A 21,293-nucleotide genomic window follows, 5' to 3' on the forward strand; every position below is an offset into this window, starting at 1 on the left:
AAAATCTTGGTCCCAATACAATAATTAGTTATTAAATACAAGAAAGAAATACTAATTTCTCTCACAAGTAATAGCAGCTATATAGTAGGGTCATAAGATTCTGGCATTTAGTGCTAGAAGGGACCTTGGACATCATGTAGTTCAACCCCCTCATTTTACAGATGAAGAAACTGAGACCTAGAGAAATGAAGTGATTTGCTCAAGGCCACACAAGTTGTAAATGGCAAAGCTGGGATGAAACACCATCTCTTAGGTCACTTTCATGTCTGATCTATGATCTAGTTCAGAGGTGGGGAACCTGCAGGCCACATGTGGCCCTCTAGGTCTTTGAGTACAGCCCTTTAGCTGAATCCAAACTTCACGAAGGACTGCACTTGAGGACCTTGGGGTCACACATGGCCCCAAGGCCGCAGGTTCCCCACCCTTGATCTAGTTCTAAGATGAAGAGGCAGGTAGAAAACGAAATCTATGATTCACATTATCCAAAATCTAGACCACTACCCAGAGGTCAGAGTTATTTGGTAGTATGAGGAGAATTTAGAAGCAGCACAAGATGGAGCTCCTCAGTGGAAGTCACACCTCTGAACTGATTGCATTGCTGCCACCATTTTGTGTGGGCATTGTTGAATGAGAGGGAAATCCCATTCTCCCTTAGAAGTCTGACACAAAATGACCATAGGATCATTGGTTCATAGATTTAGACCTCGGAGGAAACCTACCGGTCATCTCTCATTTTAAAGATTAGGAAACTATGGCCCATCAAATGTGTCACATGGCTTGCCCAGTCATACAAGGTAGTAAGGGATAGGTTTCAGACCCAAGACTTCTATTTCCAAACTCTCTGTAAACTAATTGTAGCTTGCTTCTAGAGTCACTTGTTACTGTGAGAATCAACTGTTAATAAGAGAGTAGGCTTTTTGGGTGACATGGACTATCACATATGGATTGAAGATAATGTGATAAGGCTGCTAGTGAGACAGGGACTTCTTTGAGAATACCCGCAGAAAGTGATTCCTTGAGCATATGGCAGTCTTTTGTCCATCAGGTCCCTTTGAAATATTTCTTTTGGTTACTTAGACCTGGGAGAGAGTGACATAAATAGGACACAATAAAATAAGGTTGTCCCATTGAAATAGATGTATCTGTCTTCTGACCAGTGTGCCGCTGCGGCCAGCGCCTTTGTGATGAAATGACTGGAAAGTGCATCTGTCCTCCTCGCACAGTCAAGCCACAGTGTGAAGTATGTGAGAAGCAGTCCTTCAGTTACCACCCATTGGTTGGGTGCAAAGGCTGCAACTGCTCCAGGATAGGGGCTGTAAGTGCCACAGCCCCAGAGTGTGACAGAAACAATGGACAGTGCAGGTGAGTTACCTTAAGTGACATGGACAGAAGGGATGAAGTTCCTCTCTACCTGTGTGTCATTGATATCAAACACTTCTTGAGAAGCAGTGGAATATTGGGCGCCATATTTACCTCATAGATTGAATTGGATGATTATGGGAAATAGTCATTATTTGCCCATGCTATGACAAAACTCAGCTTTCTCTTCATTCTTGGCTCAGACCTAGGATGATAGATTGTACTGAGTGGTGTGCTAAGCACAGTGCCTAGCACTGAGTAGGCATTTAATGAATGTTTATTGATTCTGTTATGAAAACATTTATATGCCTCTATGATAAATACTTGGCTTACTTCCCATGGAAAATATGTTTTTTAGCTAATCTGTCAGAATTATGACTTGGCAGTGACTCTAAACCGACCAAAGATATTCTAAAGAACAAAAAGGAGGCAAATGCTACCTGTAGCTAGCTTATTTTTTAAAGTTATGATGGATGAACATGAAATGAAAATCATGTATTTCTTATGTAACATCTAACACTATTCTGATATTCTTTATGACTGAGAAGGAGGGGTCAGACAAGTAGGAAGAGACCCAAGGGAGAGTAGTAACATGAAAACAGAGAGGACAGACAGAGCATTCAGGAGGAGAGAGTGATTGACTGTTCCAGATACTAAAAAGAAGAGAAGAAACAGCTTTGTGTTTTTAAGATTCAGGGTACACTTCAATCTCATTAATCAAACCAATTTTTTGTTGTTGAGTCATTTTTCAGTATGAACAACTCTCCATGACCCCATTTGGGATTTTTTTGGCAAAGATATTGGAATGGTCTGCCATTTCCTTCTTCAACTCATTTTACAGATGAGGAAACTGAGGCAAACCCGTTTAAGTGACTTGCCCAGGGTCACATAGCTAGTAAGTGTCTGAGGCCAGATTTGAACTCATGAAGATGACTCTTCCTAACTTCAGGCCTGTCACTCTATCCACTGTGCCACCTATCTGCCCAAACCAAATATTTTTGTCCTCACTCCTAGACGGCAAGAATGCTTCCTGAGTTATAGAGTGATTCTGGTGCATCTGTGCCACTAAACATTTCTGTTGTCCTACTCCAGCTTTCCTTTGGCAGCTGTTTGATGATCCTTTTATCAATCTTTCATTGATCCCCTAGAGTCAAGCCTCCAAGTAACTGTCTCAGACTCACTCTTCTCTCCCTTTATCCTCGGTCCAGACCCCCAGTAGAAAATAATAATTATTCATGAGTCATTCATTATATATTATTATTATTGTATATGTATTCATAAATTCCTCTAAGCTTTGTGAAGCACATATGTACATTGTGTTAGAAACATACTGAGTCTAGGAATAAACAATATTGATTGGAAAACCAGGAAGTTTTCAATTATATCTTACATTTATTCGGTCTGAATAAATGGGTACATCCCCTGAACACAGTACAAATGCCAGTCCTTTTATTGACTCCCAATTCAAATCTCCCACCTGACTCTCCATTGGTCAGAAGCAACCCCCTGACTGCCTACGTCAAGCCCTCCTCAAATGGCTCATTAAGCATGCGTACAAGCCTCTAACCTTTCACCCAATCAGAAGCCTGCTCTCTGCTAGATTACAGCTCTGATTAGTACTGGTTCTAATCAGTCACCTGACTTACATTCTGCTAAAGCTGGGAGCAGGGGAAGATACTTTCAACTCTGTGGAAATAAAACTGCTCCCACCATTTCTCACAATTGTCTCCCGATCCTTACAACAACAGTGTAGGCTAAAAATCTCTATTTTTATAGATGAGGAGGCTAAGACAGGTTAGGTGACTTGCCCAGCTAGGAAGTGTCAGAGCTGAGATTCAAATTCAGGTCTGACCATCCCACTCCTATTAGGCTACATTGCCTTCCGTCCCAGATAATTATAACTCCCACTTGGCAGAGAAGAGGATATCTAGTTTAAGATCCTTCATTTGCCTTTCTCTTTACTTGAGTTTTTGTTTGTACCGATATACTTTTTCCAGTCGCAGAGGAAAAAGTGCAAATATCTTATTTCTAACCACCTCTGCTCTTGGCCACCTCATTCCTTTCTACCTCCACTGGAACTTTGCTCCATCAGTTACCTCCTCTCTTTGGTATCTTCTAGTCACTCTTCTAAAGGTTCCTTTTCTTTTTCCTTCAAATATGGTAGGGGTTGGACCAGATGACTTAGAAGACCCCTTTTAATTTTGAGATTCTATGGTTCTATGATTCAGTTGCATGAATCTCTCTCTCTTGATAAAAATCTCTTGAGAGTGAAATTGCTAAATTGTAGAAAACATCCCCAAAGTTAGCTGTTCAAACCTTTGCCAATTTTGTGTGTAGAGTCTAAGCTATGATTAATTCGTCAGGATGCATGTCTGAAACAAAGCTCCAGAGTGGGGGGGAAATGATCAAAAGGGTAGTATGGTAGTCAGCCGAATAGCCTTAAATTGGAGGGGAGAGGGGAGAGGAGACCACAAAAGAGAAGACCATGAAAATCAGGAATTTCAAAATCCTTCCATTCCTCTTGACAACCTGAGTATTGTTTTTGGTTTTGTTGTTGTTGTTTTAAAGGATGGTAACAGAGGACATTAGCACAACTAAAAGAGACATTCAAATCAGTATATTGTAAGAAAACCTTCACCAGGAGCTTCAATGAGCTACCATGTTTCCTATGAAAATAAATCTCTGTAGTGAAGTGGCTTTGAAAGAAACAGAGATCTGACCTAAAAGTTGGAAGACTGTGATAATAAATGAAAGGACAGTTGCCTTTCCTCTTTGAAAAAACAAACAGGGAATAAGATCTTTCATGTGACACTGGTTAGTAATGGAAAGGGAAATCCTAGCAATAGCAAACATTCAGAGTGAAGGTTGAGCCATTAAAGCACTATGCATACCAAAGGGACATTACTGCACGGTCGCTTGATCACCAGTGATGAAAGACAAAATACCAAAAAGGAAGCAAAGCCTCGGGAGCTTTGAAATGCTAACATAAGCATGTCATAACATTTCAAGGTGTAGTATAAGGGCCATTAAGAAAAAAAAGAGAAAGTTGAAACTAATGAAAAATAATAAAAAGTCTTATTGGTTGCAAAAACATTATACATTACTGGGACTTGCCCTTGATCATGTTCCATGCATAAATGAAGGAGAAAGTTCACAAAGTGTACAACTGAAAGATGGGGAATACAGAAAAAGCTAGGGCCTTTGTCACCAAGGTGTTTGTGATAGCAAGAAGAAGGAAGAGAAGAGAAAAAAAGTTGTTGAGTCATTCAGTTCATGTCCAACTCTTCATGACCCCATGGACCATAGCACACTAATCTCTTCTGTCCTCCACTATCTCTCGAAGTCTGTCCAAGCTCATATTCATTGCTCTCATGACACTATCTATCCTCTCATCCTCTGCCATCCCCTTTTCGTTTTGCCTTCAATTTTTTCCAACATAAGGGACTTTTCCAATGAGCCCTGTCTTCTCATTATGTGACCAAAAGTATTTAAGCTTCAGCTTCATTACTTGACCTTCCAGTGAATAGCCTGGATTAACTTCTTTGAGTATTGACCAATTTGACCTCCTTGCTGTCCAAGGAACTCTCAAAAGTCTTCTCCAGCACCAGAATTCAAAAGTGTTGATTCTGAGGTGCTCAGCTTTCCTTGTAGTCCAACTCTCACATTGCTATTAGCAAAACTGACCTTTGTCAGCAAAGCACTAGCTGTGCTTTTTAGTATACTGCCCAGATTTGCCATAGCTTTCCTTACAAGGAGGGTCTTTTAATTTCATGACTATAGTCACTGTCTACAGGGATCTTTAAGCCCAAGAATATAAAATCTGATACTGCTTCCGTTTCTTCTCCGTCTATTTGTCATAAAGTAATGTGACCTGTTGCCAATATCTTAGCTTTTTTAATGTTAAGCTTCAAGCCAGCTTTCACACCAGTTCTCTTTCACCTTCATTAAGAGGCTTCTTAATTCTTCTTCACTTTCAGCCATCAGAGTGGTATTGTCTACATATCTGAGATTGTTGATATTTCTCCCAGCATCCTTAATTCCGATTTTTGATTCATTCAGCCTGGCATCTCACATGATTTACTCTGCATATAAGTTAAATAAGGTAAAAATATACAGCCTTGTCTTACTCCTTTTCCAATCTCAAACCAGATCAACTATTCCATGTTCAGTTTTAACTGTTGCTTCTTGGCCCAAATACATGTTCCTCAGGAGAAAGTAAGGTGATCTGCTATTCCCATCTTTTTGAGGATTTGCCACATACTGTTGTGATCCACAGTCAAAGGCTTTAGTCAATGAAGCAGAAGTAGATGCTTTTCTGGAGCTCTCTTGCTTTCTCCATAATCCAGCAAATGTTGGCAATTTGGTCTCTAGTTCCTCTGCCTCTTTGAAATCCAGCCTGATTTTCTAGTAGTTCTTGGTTTGCATATTCCTGAAGCCTAGCTTGCAGAATCTTAAGCATAGCCTTGCTGGCATGTGAAATGACCAAAAATGGTCAGTGATATGAACATTCTTTGGCATCATCCTTCTTTAGGATTGGGATGTAAACTGATCTTTTCCAATCTAGTGGTCACTGTTGAGTTTTCCAAATTCACTGGCGTATTGAGTATAGCACTTTAACAGCATCGTCTTTTATGATTTTAAATAGCTCTACTGAAATTCCGTCACCTCCACTAGCCTTATTGTTAGCAATGCCTCCTAAAGCCCACTTGGCTTCATTCTCCAGGATGTCTGGCTCTAGATCAGTAACCATACCATTGTAGTTATTGGTGATGTTAAGCCCTTTCTTCTATGGTTCTTCTGTATATTCTTGCCACTTCTTCTTAATCTCTTCTACTTCTGTTAAGTCCCTACCATTTTTGTCTTTTATCATGCCCATTTTCACGTGAAACATTGATATCTCTAATTTTCTTGAAGAGATTTTTTTGTCTTTCCCATTCTATTGTTTTCTTCTTTTTCTTTGCATTGTCTATTTAAGAAAACCTTATCTCTCCTTGCTATTCTATGGAATTCTGCATTCAGTTGGGTATATATTTCCCTTTTCCCTCTCCCTTTCCTTAACTATTTGTAAAGCCGCATCAAAGCTATTTTGCTTTATTGCTCTTCTTTTTAAGAGAAGCAAACATAGCTAGGTAGGAAATAGGAGTAATGATGAGAGATCTGTCACTAATTTGATTCTCTTGTTTGGTGGAAGCTTGATATGGTATGTATAATTGTTTGGACACTGTGACCAGGGTTCATTGGACTTGGAATCAGGAAGACCTGAGTTTGTAATCTTGCCTCAGAAACATCCTAGCCGTGTGACCCTGGGCAAGATACTTTACCTCTCTCAGCCTCAGTTTCTTCATCTGAAATTTGGATAACAATACTACCTCTACCACAAGAGTTGTGAGAATAAAATAATATTTATAAAGGGCTTTGCAAACCTTCAAGTGCTATGTAAGTGTTAGCTATTATTAGTTTCTCTTGACTTTTGATTCTCAAACAACTGAAGCACCATCAGTAGTGAATTTGATCCAGAAATATCATAATTCTCTTGCATTTCAGACTTTTTCACATGTATTTCTATGTATCTTTTTAGGACTTTCAAAGTTTCCATGCTACTTTAGATGGCAGAAGGGAAAGTTCTGTTAAACCAGAAATAAGGATGGGTCATATGATCAGGCAGAAATTACTAGACAATTTGTGAAATAAAAGTGCAGAAAGAAACCAAAAGGCTCGAGGAATCTCAGTACATTAGGAGAAAAGCCACCAACAACATCTCAGTGATATCCAAGGAAGCAGTCAGAATCCAGAGTAAGAAGCCAAGTAAAGATCAACAAACATTGATCAGACAGATCCAAGGAAAGAGTCTGAGCTCAAGCAAAGAATTTCTCAAAGTTTGTCCTTAACCCCCACAAGTTTTTACGCCCCTGTAGGGGTAACCTGGGCTGCCTTCCCATACGCCCAACCTTGTTCTAAATAAATTGAAGCTGTGGACAGCTCAGTCCTCTCCTACACTGTCTTGAATGGGAAGGTTTGTTGTTGTTCAGTTGTTTTCAGTCAAGTCTGACTCTTCATGTTCCCATTGGGGTTTCTTGGCGGAGATACTGGAGTTTGCCATTTCTTTCTCCAGCTCATTTTACATATAAGGAAACTGAGGCAAACAGGGTTAAGTGACTTACACAGCTAGGAAGTGTCCGAGGTCATATTTGAACTCAGGTCTTCCTGACTCCAGACCTGGCTCTCTATCTACTGTGCCACATAGATGCCCACATATGGGCAGCTGCTTTGCCACAATGGCAGCAGATACCTATACACAAAACACTGGAACGTTTGTGACTTACACCCATGAGATCTGTCTTCTGACCTTACTGTATGTCTTTTGAATCTATCCTTTCCTTTCTGTTCTCACTGCTTCTACCCTAGTTTCAGGTTTTAATTGCTTTGTTACCACAATCTCTGTGCTAGTCTCTCAGCTTTCATGCCAAGATTCTGTGACCACTGGCTGAAGGATGAATGAATGAATGAACGAAAAGCATTTATTAAGCAGTTGCTGTATGCAAAGCACAATGTTAAGTGCTGAGGGTATAAACAGAAAAGCGAGCTAGTCCCTGCTCTCCAGGTGTTCACATTCTAATAGAGAGAAACAACATATATAGGAGGTTTCAGTTGCAAGTCAGATAGAAAGGCCCCATAGTCCTTAGGGTACACAGGCAAAGCAGATATTAAGAAATCTTTTGTAATGTCATTGCCAAGAGAAGGAATAACTCAAGCATATTTTCTGGGATGGAATCCATTGACACTTCCTTTCAACATAGCCCTCATCCAGGTTTCCTGGGCTAGACAGCAGGGACATAAAAGATAAACACAACACTTTGGGGACACAGATGCTACAATTCCCCTGATGTTGTTTCTTCCCACTCCCTCCCAAAAAAGAGGCAATAAAGAAACTGCCCATAAGCATATATGTAAGAATCAAGGCTTTGTCTTACCACAAGAGCTCCCTATGATGTCTGGGATATCATTGCTTGCACTTTCCTTGTTTCTTCTTTTAAATACCCTGCCCACAGCAGCCCAGAAAGAAGTACTAAGCAACCAGCCAGCCCCCCGACAGCTTATTTCAATGCCCTGCCCACTGCCTAGGAATAATAACCTAACGTTTCACTTGTTCAGAGAACTTCCAAGTAAGTGAACTCTCTCTGCCAAGGCAGGTTGTTACTTTCTTGGAAACTCAGAGTCTTGGAGGGTTGACTAGAGCTGAGGTGACAAATTCACCGCCAAATCTGAGTGTATAAGGATCAGATTAAAATGTGACTGGGAAATACATAACAAAATACATGAAAACACAATACAGCAGAGATAGTGTTGATTTATGGTTTTTGAAGTCAATGTGTGGCCCACAAGCCTCCGTTTCTATTTGATTTTGACAATATTAGCCTAAAGCATTGAGATATTAAAGGGCCAGTCAGGCTTGTTATATTCATTATGCCTCACTGCCTCTTGGTCAGTCAGTCAACTAACATTTATTAAACAGTTGCTCTGTGTCAGGCAGTGGAGATACAAAGAAAAGCAAAAGACAGTCTGTCTCAAGGAATTCACTGTCTAATGGGGAAACAACATGCAAACACCGTGTACAAACAAGATAGAGACAGGATGAATTGGAGATAATCCACAGAAAGGGGGCTGTCCTCCTTAGCCCTTTCTGACACTGTCATTACACTGAGTAAACCACTGGCTTGAGGCTCCTCCAACCTCCCTGCCCCACACCTCGCCCCTACCCCACCACCCTGCCCTCACCCAACTCCCCACTCCCAAGCATCTCAGCTGATGCAAATGTCCACTCAGGAAGCTGCACAGGTGGTGCAGAATTAAGAGGGATTGGGAACAGAAGGTAGGATTTTAGCTGAGACTTGAAGGAAACCAGGGAAGCCAGGACTGAAGATGAGGAGGGAGAGAGTTTCAGGCATGGGCTACAGCCAGTGAAGATGCCCAGGGTCAGGAGTTGGAGTATCTTATGGGAGGAAAAGAAAGGAAGCCAATGTCACTAGATTACAGAGTACATGGGGGTGGGGTAGTGGGGAGGTGTCAAAGACTGGAAAGGTAAGAGCTTTAAAAGCCAAAGGATTTTATATTTGATCCTGGAGCCAATAGGGAGCCGGAGTCAGGAAGATTTGAGTTCAAATACAGACTCAAACACTTACTAGCTGTGGGACCCTGAGCAAGTCATTTAACTCTGTTTGCCTCAGTTTCCTCATCTGTAAAATGAGCTAGAGAAGGATATGGCAAACCACTCCAGTATCTTTGCCAAGAACACCCCAAATGGGGTCACAGACAGTTGAATGTGACTGAAATGACCCAACAACTGGCTTTACTGTTTTTCTCTGTGAGAACACCATCATTCTGTCCCCATCTTTGAAACTTTGAGGTTAGCATTCCTCCTTCTCACGTTCTATAATTAATTAGTTACCAAGCCCTGTCAGCTGTCTTCACAACACCCCTTGTGTCTGTCTTTACTTCCATGCTCCCATGACCGCCATTATTGTACAGGCCTGGACAATTGCAATAGCCTCCCAAACAGATCTTTCTGTCCTCTTTTGCCACTCCAATCCATCCTGCTAACTGCCATCAGAATCATCTTCGTTAAGCATAGATTGGGTCACGCTGCTCTGCTTAAAAATTCTCAGTGGCTCCCAAATGCCTAAGGAGAAGATTCCAGAGTCCCCACCTAGTATCCAAGGACTTCCATAACCATCTTGTCTCTCCAGCTTCATCTCGTCTTACTCTCCTTCAAAAACTCTGCATATTCCAGATAATCGGGGATATTCCCTCAACCCCAGACATATATATGGTCTCACACACCCAGTCATATGTGGTATTAACTCATCGTGCATATATTCTGGCTCCCAACTACTGATGTAAGTTCCTCAAGGCCAGGTGGTTAATTGGTCTTGTACTTGATTGTATTACTTCTGGAGGGTTCTCTCCCCCTCCCCTCCCCTTCCCTCCCCACCCTTGCTCCCAGCCCAACAGCAATGCAATGTCTAAGGCGGTGCTACGCACATAGTAATCTCTTACTGAATACTTGTTCATATATGAATAGGTGGGGGGCTTTGAGCACCGAATTAGGTTTGGGGTCTTTTTTGTTTGTCTGTTTCCCATAGTACTTATTGAGTTAAAAAGAGCCTGCCCATCTTGGCCAGAATTTCTGATGTGTGCTCACGCGCACATTCACATACATCTTTTATGCTGGTTGTTATATAATTGTTGGCACTGTGCCCATCGCCTTAGAGATGGTTTTCGCTTGAACTGCAACCCTAGTGCAGCTATCCTGGAGTTTTCATGTGCCATGGGACAGGCATCTGCTGGAATCTGCTTGTCTGTAGGCAACCTCTGAAATGTCAATCAGGGCGGCTCCCTTAGAAGTAGAAATTTTACCCGGAGGAATGTCTCAAGGTCAGGTTTATTTTAGGGCAGCAAGGACCCAAGGGTCTTGAAGCATAAGCAGACCCCGAGGTTTAGAGCTGGGAGAGACCCTAAAGACCATCTAGTCCAACCTTTTCCAGATCATACAAGTGGAAAGTGGCAGAGCCTGGATTCAAACCCAGGCTCCAAATTCAATGCTCCTTCTGTTAGATATACAGTTGATAGAAACCTTAGAGGTCCAACTACCTCATCTTATGGATTAGGAAGCTGAGTCTCAGAGAAATAAAACAAGTTGCCCAAAGTCACGTAGGTACTAAAGAATACAGGGGAGATTTGAACCCAGATCTTTTGACATCAAATACAATGCCATAAAACAATATTTTTAATATTCTTCTTCTTTTGTCACGTACACTAATCTTTTTCTTTGTTGCTATATTTGTATAGTAATTTGTATGCTCAGTGGTCTTTTCATCTTCCTATTTTCTACTTGCTTTCAATCTTCACAGCTCACCTGCTCATCCCATTCCTACCCCTGACCCATCTGCATTCTCCTAATCATCAAGCTCCCTCCCACCCAGCTCGTAAGATGCCACCTCCTCCCAGAGACTGTCTGGAGTAACCTGGAGTGTGAGCAATGAATTTGCAGTACTCAGGTTTGAATTTTGGCTCTTCTGCTTACTACCTGTGGGCAAAGTACTTAACTTTTCTGTATCCTAGATTACTCATCTATAAATAGGATTTTCCAACCCTGGGTTTTATAATGTACAACTTGTCTATCTCAAATGTCTTCACTTTTTATTCCCATCCTATACAATATTTATTTTTAGTTTTTCAATAATATTAAAATTAAAATTTCTTTATCACCTTTCTTTAGCCTATGATGCAAATCCTCCAGACCCAACTAATTTCCTTGGTGATGTCTTCCTGCTGACAGCTGCCCATAGGGATCTCTCCTTCCCCTGAACTCCTATAGCTTTTACCATCTGGATCGCTCAGCACTCAGCATGTATAGTGATCCTTCCATTAAAGAATCTCCAGGGACCAGCTCCTTTAGGTGAAACAGCCATGATAAAAAATTAAACAAAAAAATCTTCATACATTTTGTGAAGAGCTGCCTTCTCACTATATAAGAAGATTTTTAAAAGCTCATTGCACAGCTCTATTTCTCCTCACCCAAATAAAGCTAGACAGAGTCAACCTCAGGCAAAGTTATGAGGTTCCTGAAGTTCATCTTTTCTCCCCAGTTTCCTCTCTCTGCGTTTTGTGTCCAATGCACACTTGCTCTCTTTTAACCCCACCAAATGATCAAAATAAGAAAGGATTGGTCCATACCAGAAAATGTCCTAGTATTTGGAAGAAAAAGTTGAAAAATATCCTAACATGCCAAAAGAGAACAAAATTGTCTTTAGTAACGTCTATAACAAGAGCTAACATTTGTATGGCACTTTAAGGTCTGAGTGGGTAGAGAATGGATGACCACCTGTCAGAGATAAGTGTCCATGATTTGTATGAATGTTGGACCAGGTGACCTCTGCGCTCTCATCTGACTCTACAATTCTATGATTCTATGACTGTTGCTCTTTGACTATATCCTAAATATAATTCATTTTCACTAAAGTGTTACCTCAGCCACATTCTTATATTTTATCCCTGACTATGCAATGAAAGGATTTTCCCTTGTTATAGAAATTTCAGATATCAGCAAGAAGGTAGGGAGTTCTTTTGGCAGGGACTCGGGAATGGTTGATCTTTTTAAAATTATATTTATTTTTTCCCCAATTACATGTTAAAACAATTTTAAATATATTTTTAAAGTTTTGAGTTCCAAATTCTATCCCTTCTTCCCTCCTTCCCCTCCTCACTCCCTGAGATGGGTAAGCAATCCGATATAGGTCATACATGTGCAATCGTGTAAAAATATTTCCACATTAGTTATTTTTGTACAAGAAAATTCAGATAGGAAGGAAGAAAGAATAAAAGAGAGAGAAAGAAAGGAAGGAAGGGAAAGAAAGAAAATATGCTTTGGTCTGTATTCAGACAATATCAGTTCTTTCTCTGGAGGCAGATAGCGTGCTTCATCATGAGTCCTTTAGGATTGTCTTGAATCATTATACTGCTAAGAACAGCTAAGTCATTCACAGTTTTTCATCTTACAATATTACTGTTACTGTGTACAACATTCTCCTGGTTCTGCTCACTTCACTTTGCATCAGTTCATGTAAGTCTTTCCAGCTTTTTTTCTGAAATCATCCTGCTTGTCATTTCTTACAGCACAATAATATTCCATCACAATCATGTACCACAGCTTGTTCAGCCATTCCCCAGCTGATGAACATCCCCTCAATGTCCAATTCTTAGCCACCACAAAAAAAGAGCTGCTATAAATATTTTTGTTCAAATAGGTCCTTTTCTCTTCCCTTAAAAATCTCTTTGGGATACAGACCTACCAGAGGTATTGCTGGATTAGAGTATGCACAGTTTTGTTGTCCTTCGGGCATAGTTTCAAATTGTTCTCCAGAATGATTGGATCAGTTCACAAGTCCACCAACAGTGCATTAGTGTCCCAGTTTTCCGACATCCAGGAGGGACAATCTTGAAATAACTCCTCTAGAGCAGAGGTTCTTAACCATAAACTTTTTTGGTATATATTTTGATAACTGTATTTCACCATAATTGGTTTTCTTTGTAATCCTATGTATTAGTATTATTATTATCTTACATTTTAAAACATTATCCTGAGAAAGGGGTCCATAGGCATCATCAGACTGCTAAAGGGATCCATCCCTCACACAAAAAAGTTAAAAACCCCTAATCCAGCATCTGCTCAATGACCCCTAGAAAACCTGATTTAACATCTTTAAGGCAAGGGTTCTCTAAGCAACCTGGTGAAGTCCTATGGATCTCTTCTCAGAGTAATGGTCTTTTGCCAGCATTCAAAATTAGTTAGGCTAGTTAGAGGGTCAATTCATGAGGGAACTTTTTATGTCAGTCTGTGAGTATAGGAGACAGCATAGAGGGAAGTAAGATATAAGTGCTGTCTCAACCACAATCACTTAACCTCGTAAGGACTCAGCTATAAAAGGAGAGATATGGATTAAACAAACCTCTGAGGCTGTTTCTTTCTCTCAAATCTGGTGACTTTGAAATTGTAACTATGTGAAGGACTCCTAGGTGTAGCTAGTGTCTGTTTAATTGCCTTGGTGTGGCACCTTGCCCAGCAGTACATTAGAGGAAGATGTGGGATAAATGCTATAAGGAAAATAACGAGTATTTGCTCCCTTTGCTTTTATAAAGATGCAAACCCAGAATAATAGGACGTCAGTGTGATCGCTGTGCTTCTGGGTTTTACCATTTCCCTGAATGTATTCCTTGCAATTGCAACCGAGATGGGACTGAGCCAGGCATCTGTGATCCATGGACAGGTGTATGCCTTTGTAAGGTAAGACACATCAAATCAGTTATCAGAAGCTAACAAATAAGAGGTGGGTTTTTGTTTTGTCTTCATTTATCAATAATAATAATTAGCATTTAAATAGTGCTGTAAGTTTTGCAAAGTGCTTTACAAATATTATCCCATTTTGTCCTTGGTAGAAAGGTGCTATTATAATCCTCATTTTACAAAAGGGGTTGTTGTGTTTGTCCTTCTTTCTCAAAGAAGTCTGTGACATCAGGGAGATGATGACATGACTAGCAGTTGACTTTGATTTGAGTGAGGGAGGGCTGTACAAGGTCACCAGCCTCACTTTCTCCTCCAGAGCCATCTGGGTCCAGTGGCCTGATATTCACCAGGATGACTGGAGATGGCCCAGGATGCATTGGGAGACCCTGGACCTTTTAGGCTAAGGTCTTTTCAGGTTCTCACTTTGAGGGAGGTAAGGCCCATTCAGTGAATAGGCCTCTTTAAGAAGTGAGTTAAGGGATGGCGCCTTTAATAAAAAAAAAAAAAACTCGGAGGGAAAGACCCTCAGGGCTGCTGGCCAAAAGAGAAAAAAATGACTGAACAGCAACAATTGAAGGAAATGTGGACTTACCAGTAGGGATAGGGGCAGGACCTGTGATGTTACTGATACAGGGAATTTCCAGGCAAGGAGCCTACATCAGCAACGCAGGTGAGTCCTTGCTCTGCAGCTTCTAGTTGGGGAGAGTTGCCTGATGCATCAAGAGGTTGATTGACCTGCCCTGGGTGGTGCAGCCAGGATGTGTCTGAGGTGGCCCTTGAACTAGCTCTGCCCAGCTCAGAAGCTGCTTGTTCTCCATCATACTACGTGGCTCCTCAGTAGTAATAGAGTGAGGTATGGTTAGGTTGCAATCTCTATCACTGGAGAGAGCATCCTACTACTGAAATATAAGAATCCTCAAATTCAGATTTCTAATTGAGTCTGTGGAAACAAGTCCCCTTTGCTAGTTTTTGGCTTTTCCCAGGAGAGCCCAGTCCCCTGTCACACAGACCGTTGCTTCTTCCCATGATCTCCTTGCCCCGTTTCGCCTCCGTTTCTTTTCGAATCTCATGGATTTTGGCAATTCTCTGACAAAAAGATATACTGCAGTGGAGGCAAAGCCAAGATGATCAACAGATTCCTATGGTTCTGCCCTGAGGCAGAAGAGCTTCTATACTGAGACTGGGTGAAAAGCAAGAAATCTTAGGAAGTGAACAGTTTTTAAAAAGAAAACTTAGCTACGCGAAAGGGAACTAATGAAGAGAGCTAACAACCTACTGAGGAAGGCTCCCTTAAAGTAACCTCAAAAAAATACTCTGTGTATATTGTAGAAAAATATGCACCAGAGGCAACTAGTGGAGTAATGGATAGAGTGCTGGGGCTGGGAGTCAAGAAGACCTGAGTTCAAATCCTGTGTTAGACTGGCTGAGTCACTTAACTCTGCCTCCATTTCCTCAACTGTAAAATGGGATAACACCTACCTCTCAGGGTTGTTGTGAGGATCAGAGAAGATATTTGTAAAACATTTAGCATAGTGCCTGGCACATAGTAAGTGATATATAAATGTTTATTCCCTTTCCCTAGGAAGGTGAATATAAACTCTCTGAAGGCTTAGTCTTTGTAGCTCCAGGACTAAGCACAGTGCCTTATACTTAGTAGTTTAATAAATCCTTCTTTTTTTAATTAATTTTTTCAACTAACAAAAATTGGTTTTTCTCTTCCTTTTACTCCCTTCCAAACCAATGTAAAAAGCATTAAAGGAAGTAAAACCTGTAAAGACTTATATGAACTGATGCAGAGTAAAGTGAGCAGAACAGGGGGAACAATTTATATAATAAGAACAAACATTGTCAAAACAAAAAAAAACTTTAAAAGACTTAAAAACTCTGATCGACTCAGTGACCAACCATGATTCCATAGTACCAATAATGAGGCATGCTACCCACCTCCTGGCAGAAGGGTGATTATTTCCAGGTCTTACAAAGAGTGAACTGGTTTTCTGCTCATTTAAAACTCCCGCACTTCTGCTGTGTCCTTTCTCTCTAAGATTTGAGTATATTTTGTGATGACAAAATATTTGATGATGGTTCTGGGGCACTCCAAACAGCTGTTTTGATAATGATGGCATCTGTGAGCACAGCTACTTGTTTAAATTAATTAATTTGTATAAATTAACATTAATTAATTTAATTAATAATAGATTATATATGATGAATTAGTAATTAAATAACTTAAAATAATGATCATAGTATATAATTAATAATAAATTTATATTTTTGGTGGGGCATGAACTGCCCACATCTTAGGTACTTTTTCGTATATGTCTGGTATGGAATTTTATCATCCCATGTCTTTTTTCTTTCTTCTTTTTTTAAACTGGATCTTCCTATTTCACCTAGGCTGGAAGTATAATGACCACTCACTGGCCCCATCCAACTGCTGATTGGCATAGGAGTTTTGGTCTACTCAGTTTCAGCCTGGGCCAGTTTGCTCCTCCTTAGGCAGTCTGTCAACTCCCACTCTCAGAGGCTTACCATATTGGTGCTAGATTTGATACAAACACCACAGCAGTTTAGCACACAGCTCCCAAGCTCAACAATCCATGCCTAGCCATCATTTCTTTTAATGTTTTGTAACCATCTATGAGCCAATACTTTCTATTTTCATAGAATTTGAGGGACTTTAAAAAAAACTTACTGACCTTATTTCCTTTTTGCTTTAATAGGAAAATACAGAAGGTGCAGAATGTAATATTTGCCGGAAGGGGTCATTTTACTTGGACCCCACCAATCCAAAGGGATGTACCAGCTGCTTCTGTTTCGGAATAAGCAACCACTGTCATAGTACAAATAAGCGGAGGGCTAAGGTATGCCAGGCATTGCAAGCTTTCTGCTTTTACTTGGGTGCCGCATGTTGAGAAGGGGCCAAGAAATGCATCTGAAATTTCAACTGTTTGAACTACTTGATTTGTCAGTCTTGATAATGATGAGCATGGGTGGTAATAGTCTAAGATACCAGATTTAGGGTCCTTTCTCCCTTGCCCCTTCTATCCATATCATCATTTCTCAATTTTAAATTTCTTTCCATCATAACTTACCACCTTATTTTTTTCTATCCCTGTTTCTTGCTCATAAAAAACCCCTAAGTACTTTCTTCTCTTCATAATTGCAATACCCACTTCCACATTTGCTCAGTGTGAGTCATGCTCAACCTATGGGAAAAGAAGGCCTGTTTTGTTTTTTAGTTGTTTATCTCTTTCAAGGAGATAAACTGATTAAAAAGAGAAAAAAATGTTTATAAGCCTCAGGACATTCAGAAGTGACTACCATTTCCTTGACCAAGGAAAAAGACTATAGTGTTATTTATCAGTTATTTCTTCTTTCTCATAGCTTTTCCTCAATTGCTTTATGACTTGGTAGAGATTTTTAGCCATGCTATATATGCATTATCTATAGAGCAGAATGAAATTTAAATGATACCACTGTATTCCATATAACATTGTAAAGTTCTGAGGGCTACTGAGGCACAGTCAGCTATAAGAAGTTCCTTTGGGTGGGTTGGGCTGGGGAAGGTGCATTCTATCCAAGGCTTTGCTATTCCAAAGAAGTTGGGTTTGATGTGGTTAAACCCTTCACTTGGCTTTGATGTTAGCTTTCATGGGAAATCTATAACAGTATTTCTTCTCTATTGTAAACAATTGAGTTATTTCTCAAGAAGTCTGCAGCAGAGAGTGGGGGCCTACTGGTCACAGAGTATCGCCTACAATGTCCAATACAGTCACTGTAGCAGATGTTTATATTCGATTATTTTTCTTTGTCACGAAGTTGGATTAAGTCTTGAGGAGGGTGGGAAATGAAATGACTACACTGCAAAGACAAAAGACATCATTAAAACATATTTTTCAAAAGAATTCTGCAGCAACAGAGCCCATGGAGGAAGCACATGAATGAGTTGCATTCCCATACTTTGTGTTCCAGTTCGTTGACATGATAGGTTGGCGCCTGGAGACAGCAGATCAAATGGACATCCCTGTCACGTTCAACCCAGGCAGTAACAGTGTGGTTGCTGATGTTCAGGAGCTTCCTTCCTCGATCCACAGCGTGTACTGGATTGCACCACCATCCTATTTGGGGGACAAGGTAAGAAATGTCAAAATAATGGCCAACTCTTTGGGATGTGTTCTGCTGATAACTCTCACGCCCCCTTCTCCTTAGCCTTCTTAGCCCATATTGTGTAATAGGATATAATCATAAGAAAAGCTACTCAGGGGGTGAGTGTCACTATTAATGGAAGAGAGGCAGATTCTGTCCCTCCCCCTGGAGTTCACAAAATTATAGATTTAGGGTTGGAGGGAGTCCAACTCCCTCAGTTTTACAGATCAGAAAACAAGCTCAGGGAGATAGTTCAAGTTCACCCAGATAGTAGAGATGGGATTTGAATCTAGGTCCTCTGATTCCAGTTACAGTGATGCTCTTTCCATGGTACTAAGAGGGTTCACAGGATAGCTGAGAGAAGATGAATGAATGTACAAACAAGGCCATTAAGAGTATACAAGTCTTTGTACCAAAAAATATGCCCTCAAATGGGAGAAAGACCCCACTGACTAAGGCAGGTCTTGGAGGGAGATCAATGATTCTTTCTCTTACGTAATGGAGTATTCCCAGAGGAAGTGGACCAGGCCCCTGCTCATGCTTTTTCGTAAGGTTATTATACATACCAAGAACTAGTTTTTGGTTCATAGTAACTTGGGTCACTTCTGTCTCATTTTCTTTATGAGTTTAGAAGCTGTGCTTTTTATATTTGGTGCATATAGATTTAGTATGGATATTGCTTCACTGTGAAATAAGGCTGATAGCAGCGAGATATTATTTGAAAGCAGTTAGGTAGAGTGGAGGACCTGCAGTCGGCATACAATTGTGACCTCAGACACTTACTTAACTTTGTGATCCTGGGCAAGTCACTTAACCTCTCTGTCTTCCTCGGTTTCCTCACCTGAAAAATGAAGATTATAATAGCACCTAACTCCCAGGGTTGTTATGAGGATCAAATGAGACAACATTTGGAAAGTGCTTTGCACGTCTGTAAATCAATGCTAGCTTTTATAATTAATTATGAAAGCTACCAATCTGGAAGAAAAGAAGCCCCCAGTTTTGTCCAGCTTCATTGTGGCCTGGCAAAGGATCATATTGAGTCCTTCCTTCCCTTCAAAGAGAGCTCCTTGCCACTTCACTCAGGCCCCCATTAGATTAATATAGAGCTCCACTCTGCAGAAAGGGGAAAATTTTCCCGGCTGCTTTTTAGCTCACAGTAGCATGAGATCTCTCTGTTTCATGTTTTCAAAACTTTAGAGGACAAAAGGGTCTCTTTTCTTGTCATGCATGTCTTCTGGCATGAAGGGCCTCTTGAGGTCTTGGCATGAAAGACTGGGCACCAGGTTATAAAAAGGATGCACTCAAAGAGATGATTTATCAGACAGTTCTGAGTCCCCTTAAAGCATGACCTCATTTTAGTGGGAACTCAACTCCTAGACCTAGATTATCAAGTTTAGAATTTTTAGGTTAGACCACAGAAGTTTGAGCCACTCTCACCAATACCACCACCACACACACCTTCAACATGAATTTTTTTGTACCAAATCCTTAACAAGTCGTCATACAGCTTCAAACTTTGAATGGTAAGAACATATTACCTCCTATTCCAAATGCAGATAACTGTGATTTTTAGGCTTTTTCCTTATATTGGCCTGAAATCTACCCTCTTGAAATTTCTACCTTTTGGTCTGAGTTCTATCCCTTGGGGATCAGCAGAAGAGGGCTAATCCCCTTTCCACAGGACAGCCTTTCAAATATTTGAAATCACTGGTCATATTCTCCCTCAGTCTTCTTCTCTTAAGCTTTCAGAAGTCCAGAGTACATTGGTTATTCAACGCGTGTGCAGATCAATGATGAATCAGTAGCAAATTAACGTTTTAAAAGAGGACCACTTATGTAGATATTATGTTTGAATGGCTTCCTTCCTTGTCCAGAAACTCATTAGAATTTTCCAGGGGAGTAAATAATGTTGGCAATGAACACAGACCCAAGAGTAGCTGTGGCCACCATCCCAACAGATACACATACCTTTTCCATTATCCTCTTTCTTCTTCTCATCCCCCCAAGCCTCAGTAGCATCAGTAGTCAAATCTGGCTAAGGAAGTTAGCAGTCATCCCTTATCTCACCAAGCTTATGAAATTCGTCTGTCCTGATCCTATATAAAGACAACTGCAGAATATAGAAGCCAATAAATAATATAATCAGCTAGGATATGAGTCATTAGGACTTTTTCTTCCTATATCTGGGTGACCCCTTTTAAATTTAAAACAAGTTAGGTGCTTAAGTGTTAGGGTCTTGACCAGCAAGTTGCCCTATCTCAGTACGCAATGATGAGGCGGGAGCAAAGATGGTTATAACTCTGATTTATTGGTAGACATTATCCAGTTTTATAGGGTTTTGCACTACATAAACAGAAGCAGGTGTTCAAGGGGTAAGGGGATGAGAGCATGGGAAAATCGATATCTGGTGGGAAGAATCTGGATTATTGTAAACTATGTTGCCTACAAGCGTATGGGAAAACTAGGGCTGTGGTAAGGTGGTTTCCATAGGGGTATGGGAACAGAACGGGGTGCTGTCCTACAGTATCTATGGAGGCATGGGAAGGCTCAGGCATGTAGTCAGCTGATATCAGAGCTGTATGAGCTATGTGAGGCACGGGGCAGGATACTTTTATCAAAGAAGTTCCCATTAATTAAAGCATGTTTGTGTTAGGCACTGGTTCAAGAGCATTAGGTAGTGGCCAGCTGTGTTCCTCCTACTGGACTTGTGAGTCCTTGGTGGATGGACTCTGCCTGCATGAGAAAGGATGGCTATCAGAGCAAGAGGGGGGTGCTGTTAAGGGGGGCTGTTAGGGACGGAAGTCTTTCCTCCAGGCACCTACTGTTCCAATTCCTACTAGGCCTGTCTGGTATTACCCAGGAAACAGGCCAAGCGCTAGGGTCCGAGCAGCCCGCGGGTCGGCACTAACTCCCTACACTTAAGGAAATGACGAATGTTCCTATG

General features: G+C 40.8%; 1 protein-coding gene across 1 annotated transcript in view; it reads left to right on the top strand.

Annotated features, from left to right (window-relative positions):
• LAMA3 (laminin subunit alpha 3) overlaps nucleotides 1-21,293 on the top strand; it is a 318,911-nt gene that overhangs the window by 201,035 nt on the left and 96,583 nt on the right. Inside the window, exons 33-36 of the mRNA XM_036743735.1 lie at nucleotides 1,158-1,362; nucleotides 14,056-14,200; nucleotides 16,924-17,064; nucleotides 18,176-18,337. Of these exons, the coding sequence (XP_036599630.1) occupies nucleotides 1,158-1,362; nucleotides 14,056-14,200; nucleotides 16,924-17,064; nucleotides 18,176-18,337 (653 nt within the window). The remainder of the gene's footprint in view (nucleotides 1-1,157; nucleotides 1,363-14,055; nucleotides 14,201-16,923; nucleotides 17,065-18,175; nucleotides 18,338-21,293) is intronic.

Source organism: Trichosurus vulpecula, chromosome 1 (assembly GCF_011100635.1).
Source record: "Trichosurus vulpecula isolate mTriVul1 chromosome 1, mTriVul1.pri, whole genome shotgun sequence".
NCBI classification, from domain to species: Eukaryota; Metazoa; Chordata; class Mammalia; order Diprotodontia; family Phalangeridae; genus Trichosurus; species Trichosurus vulpecula.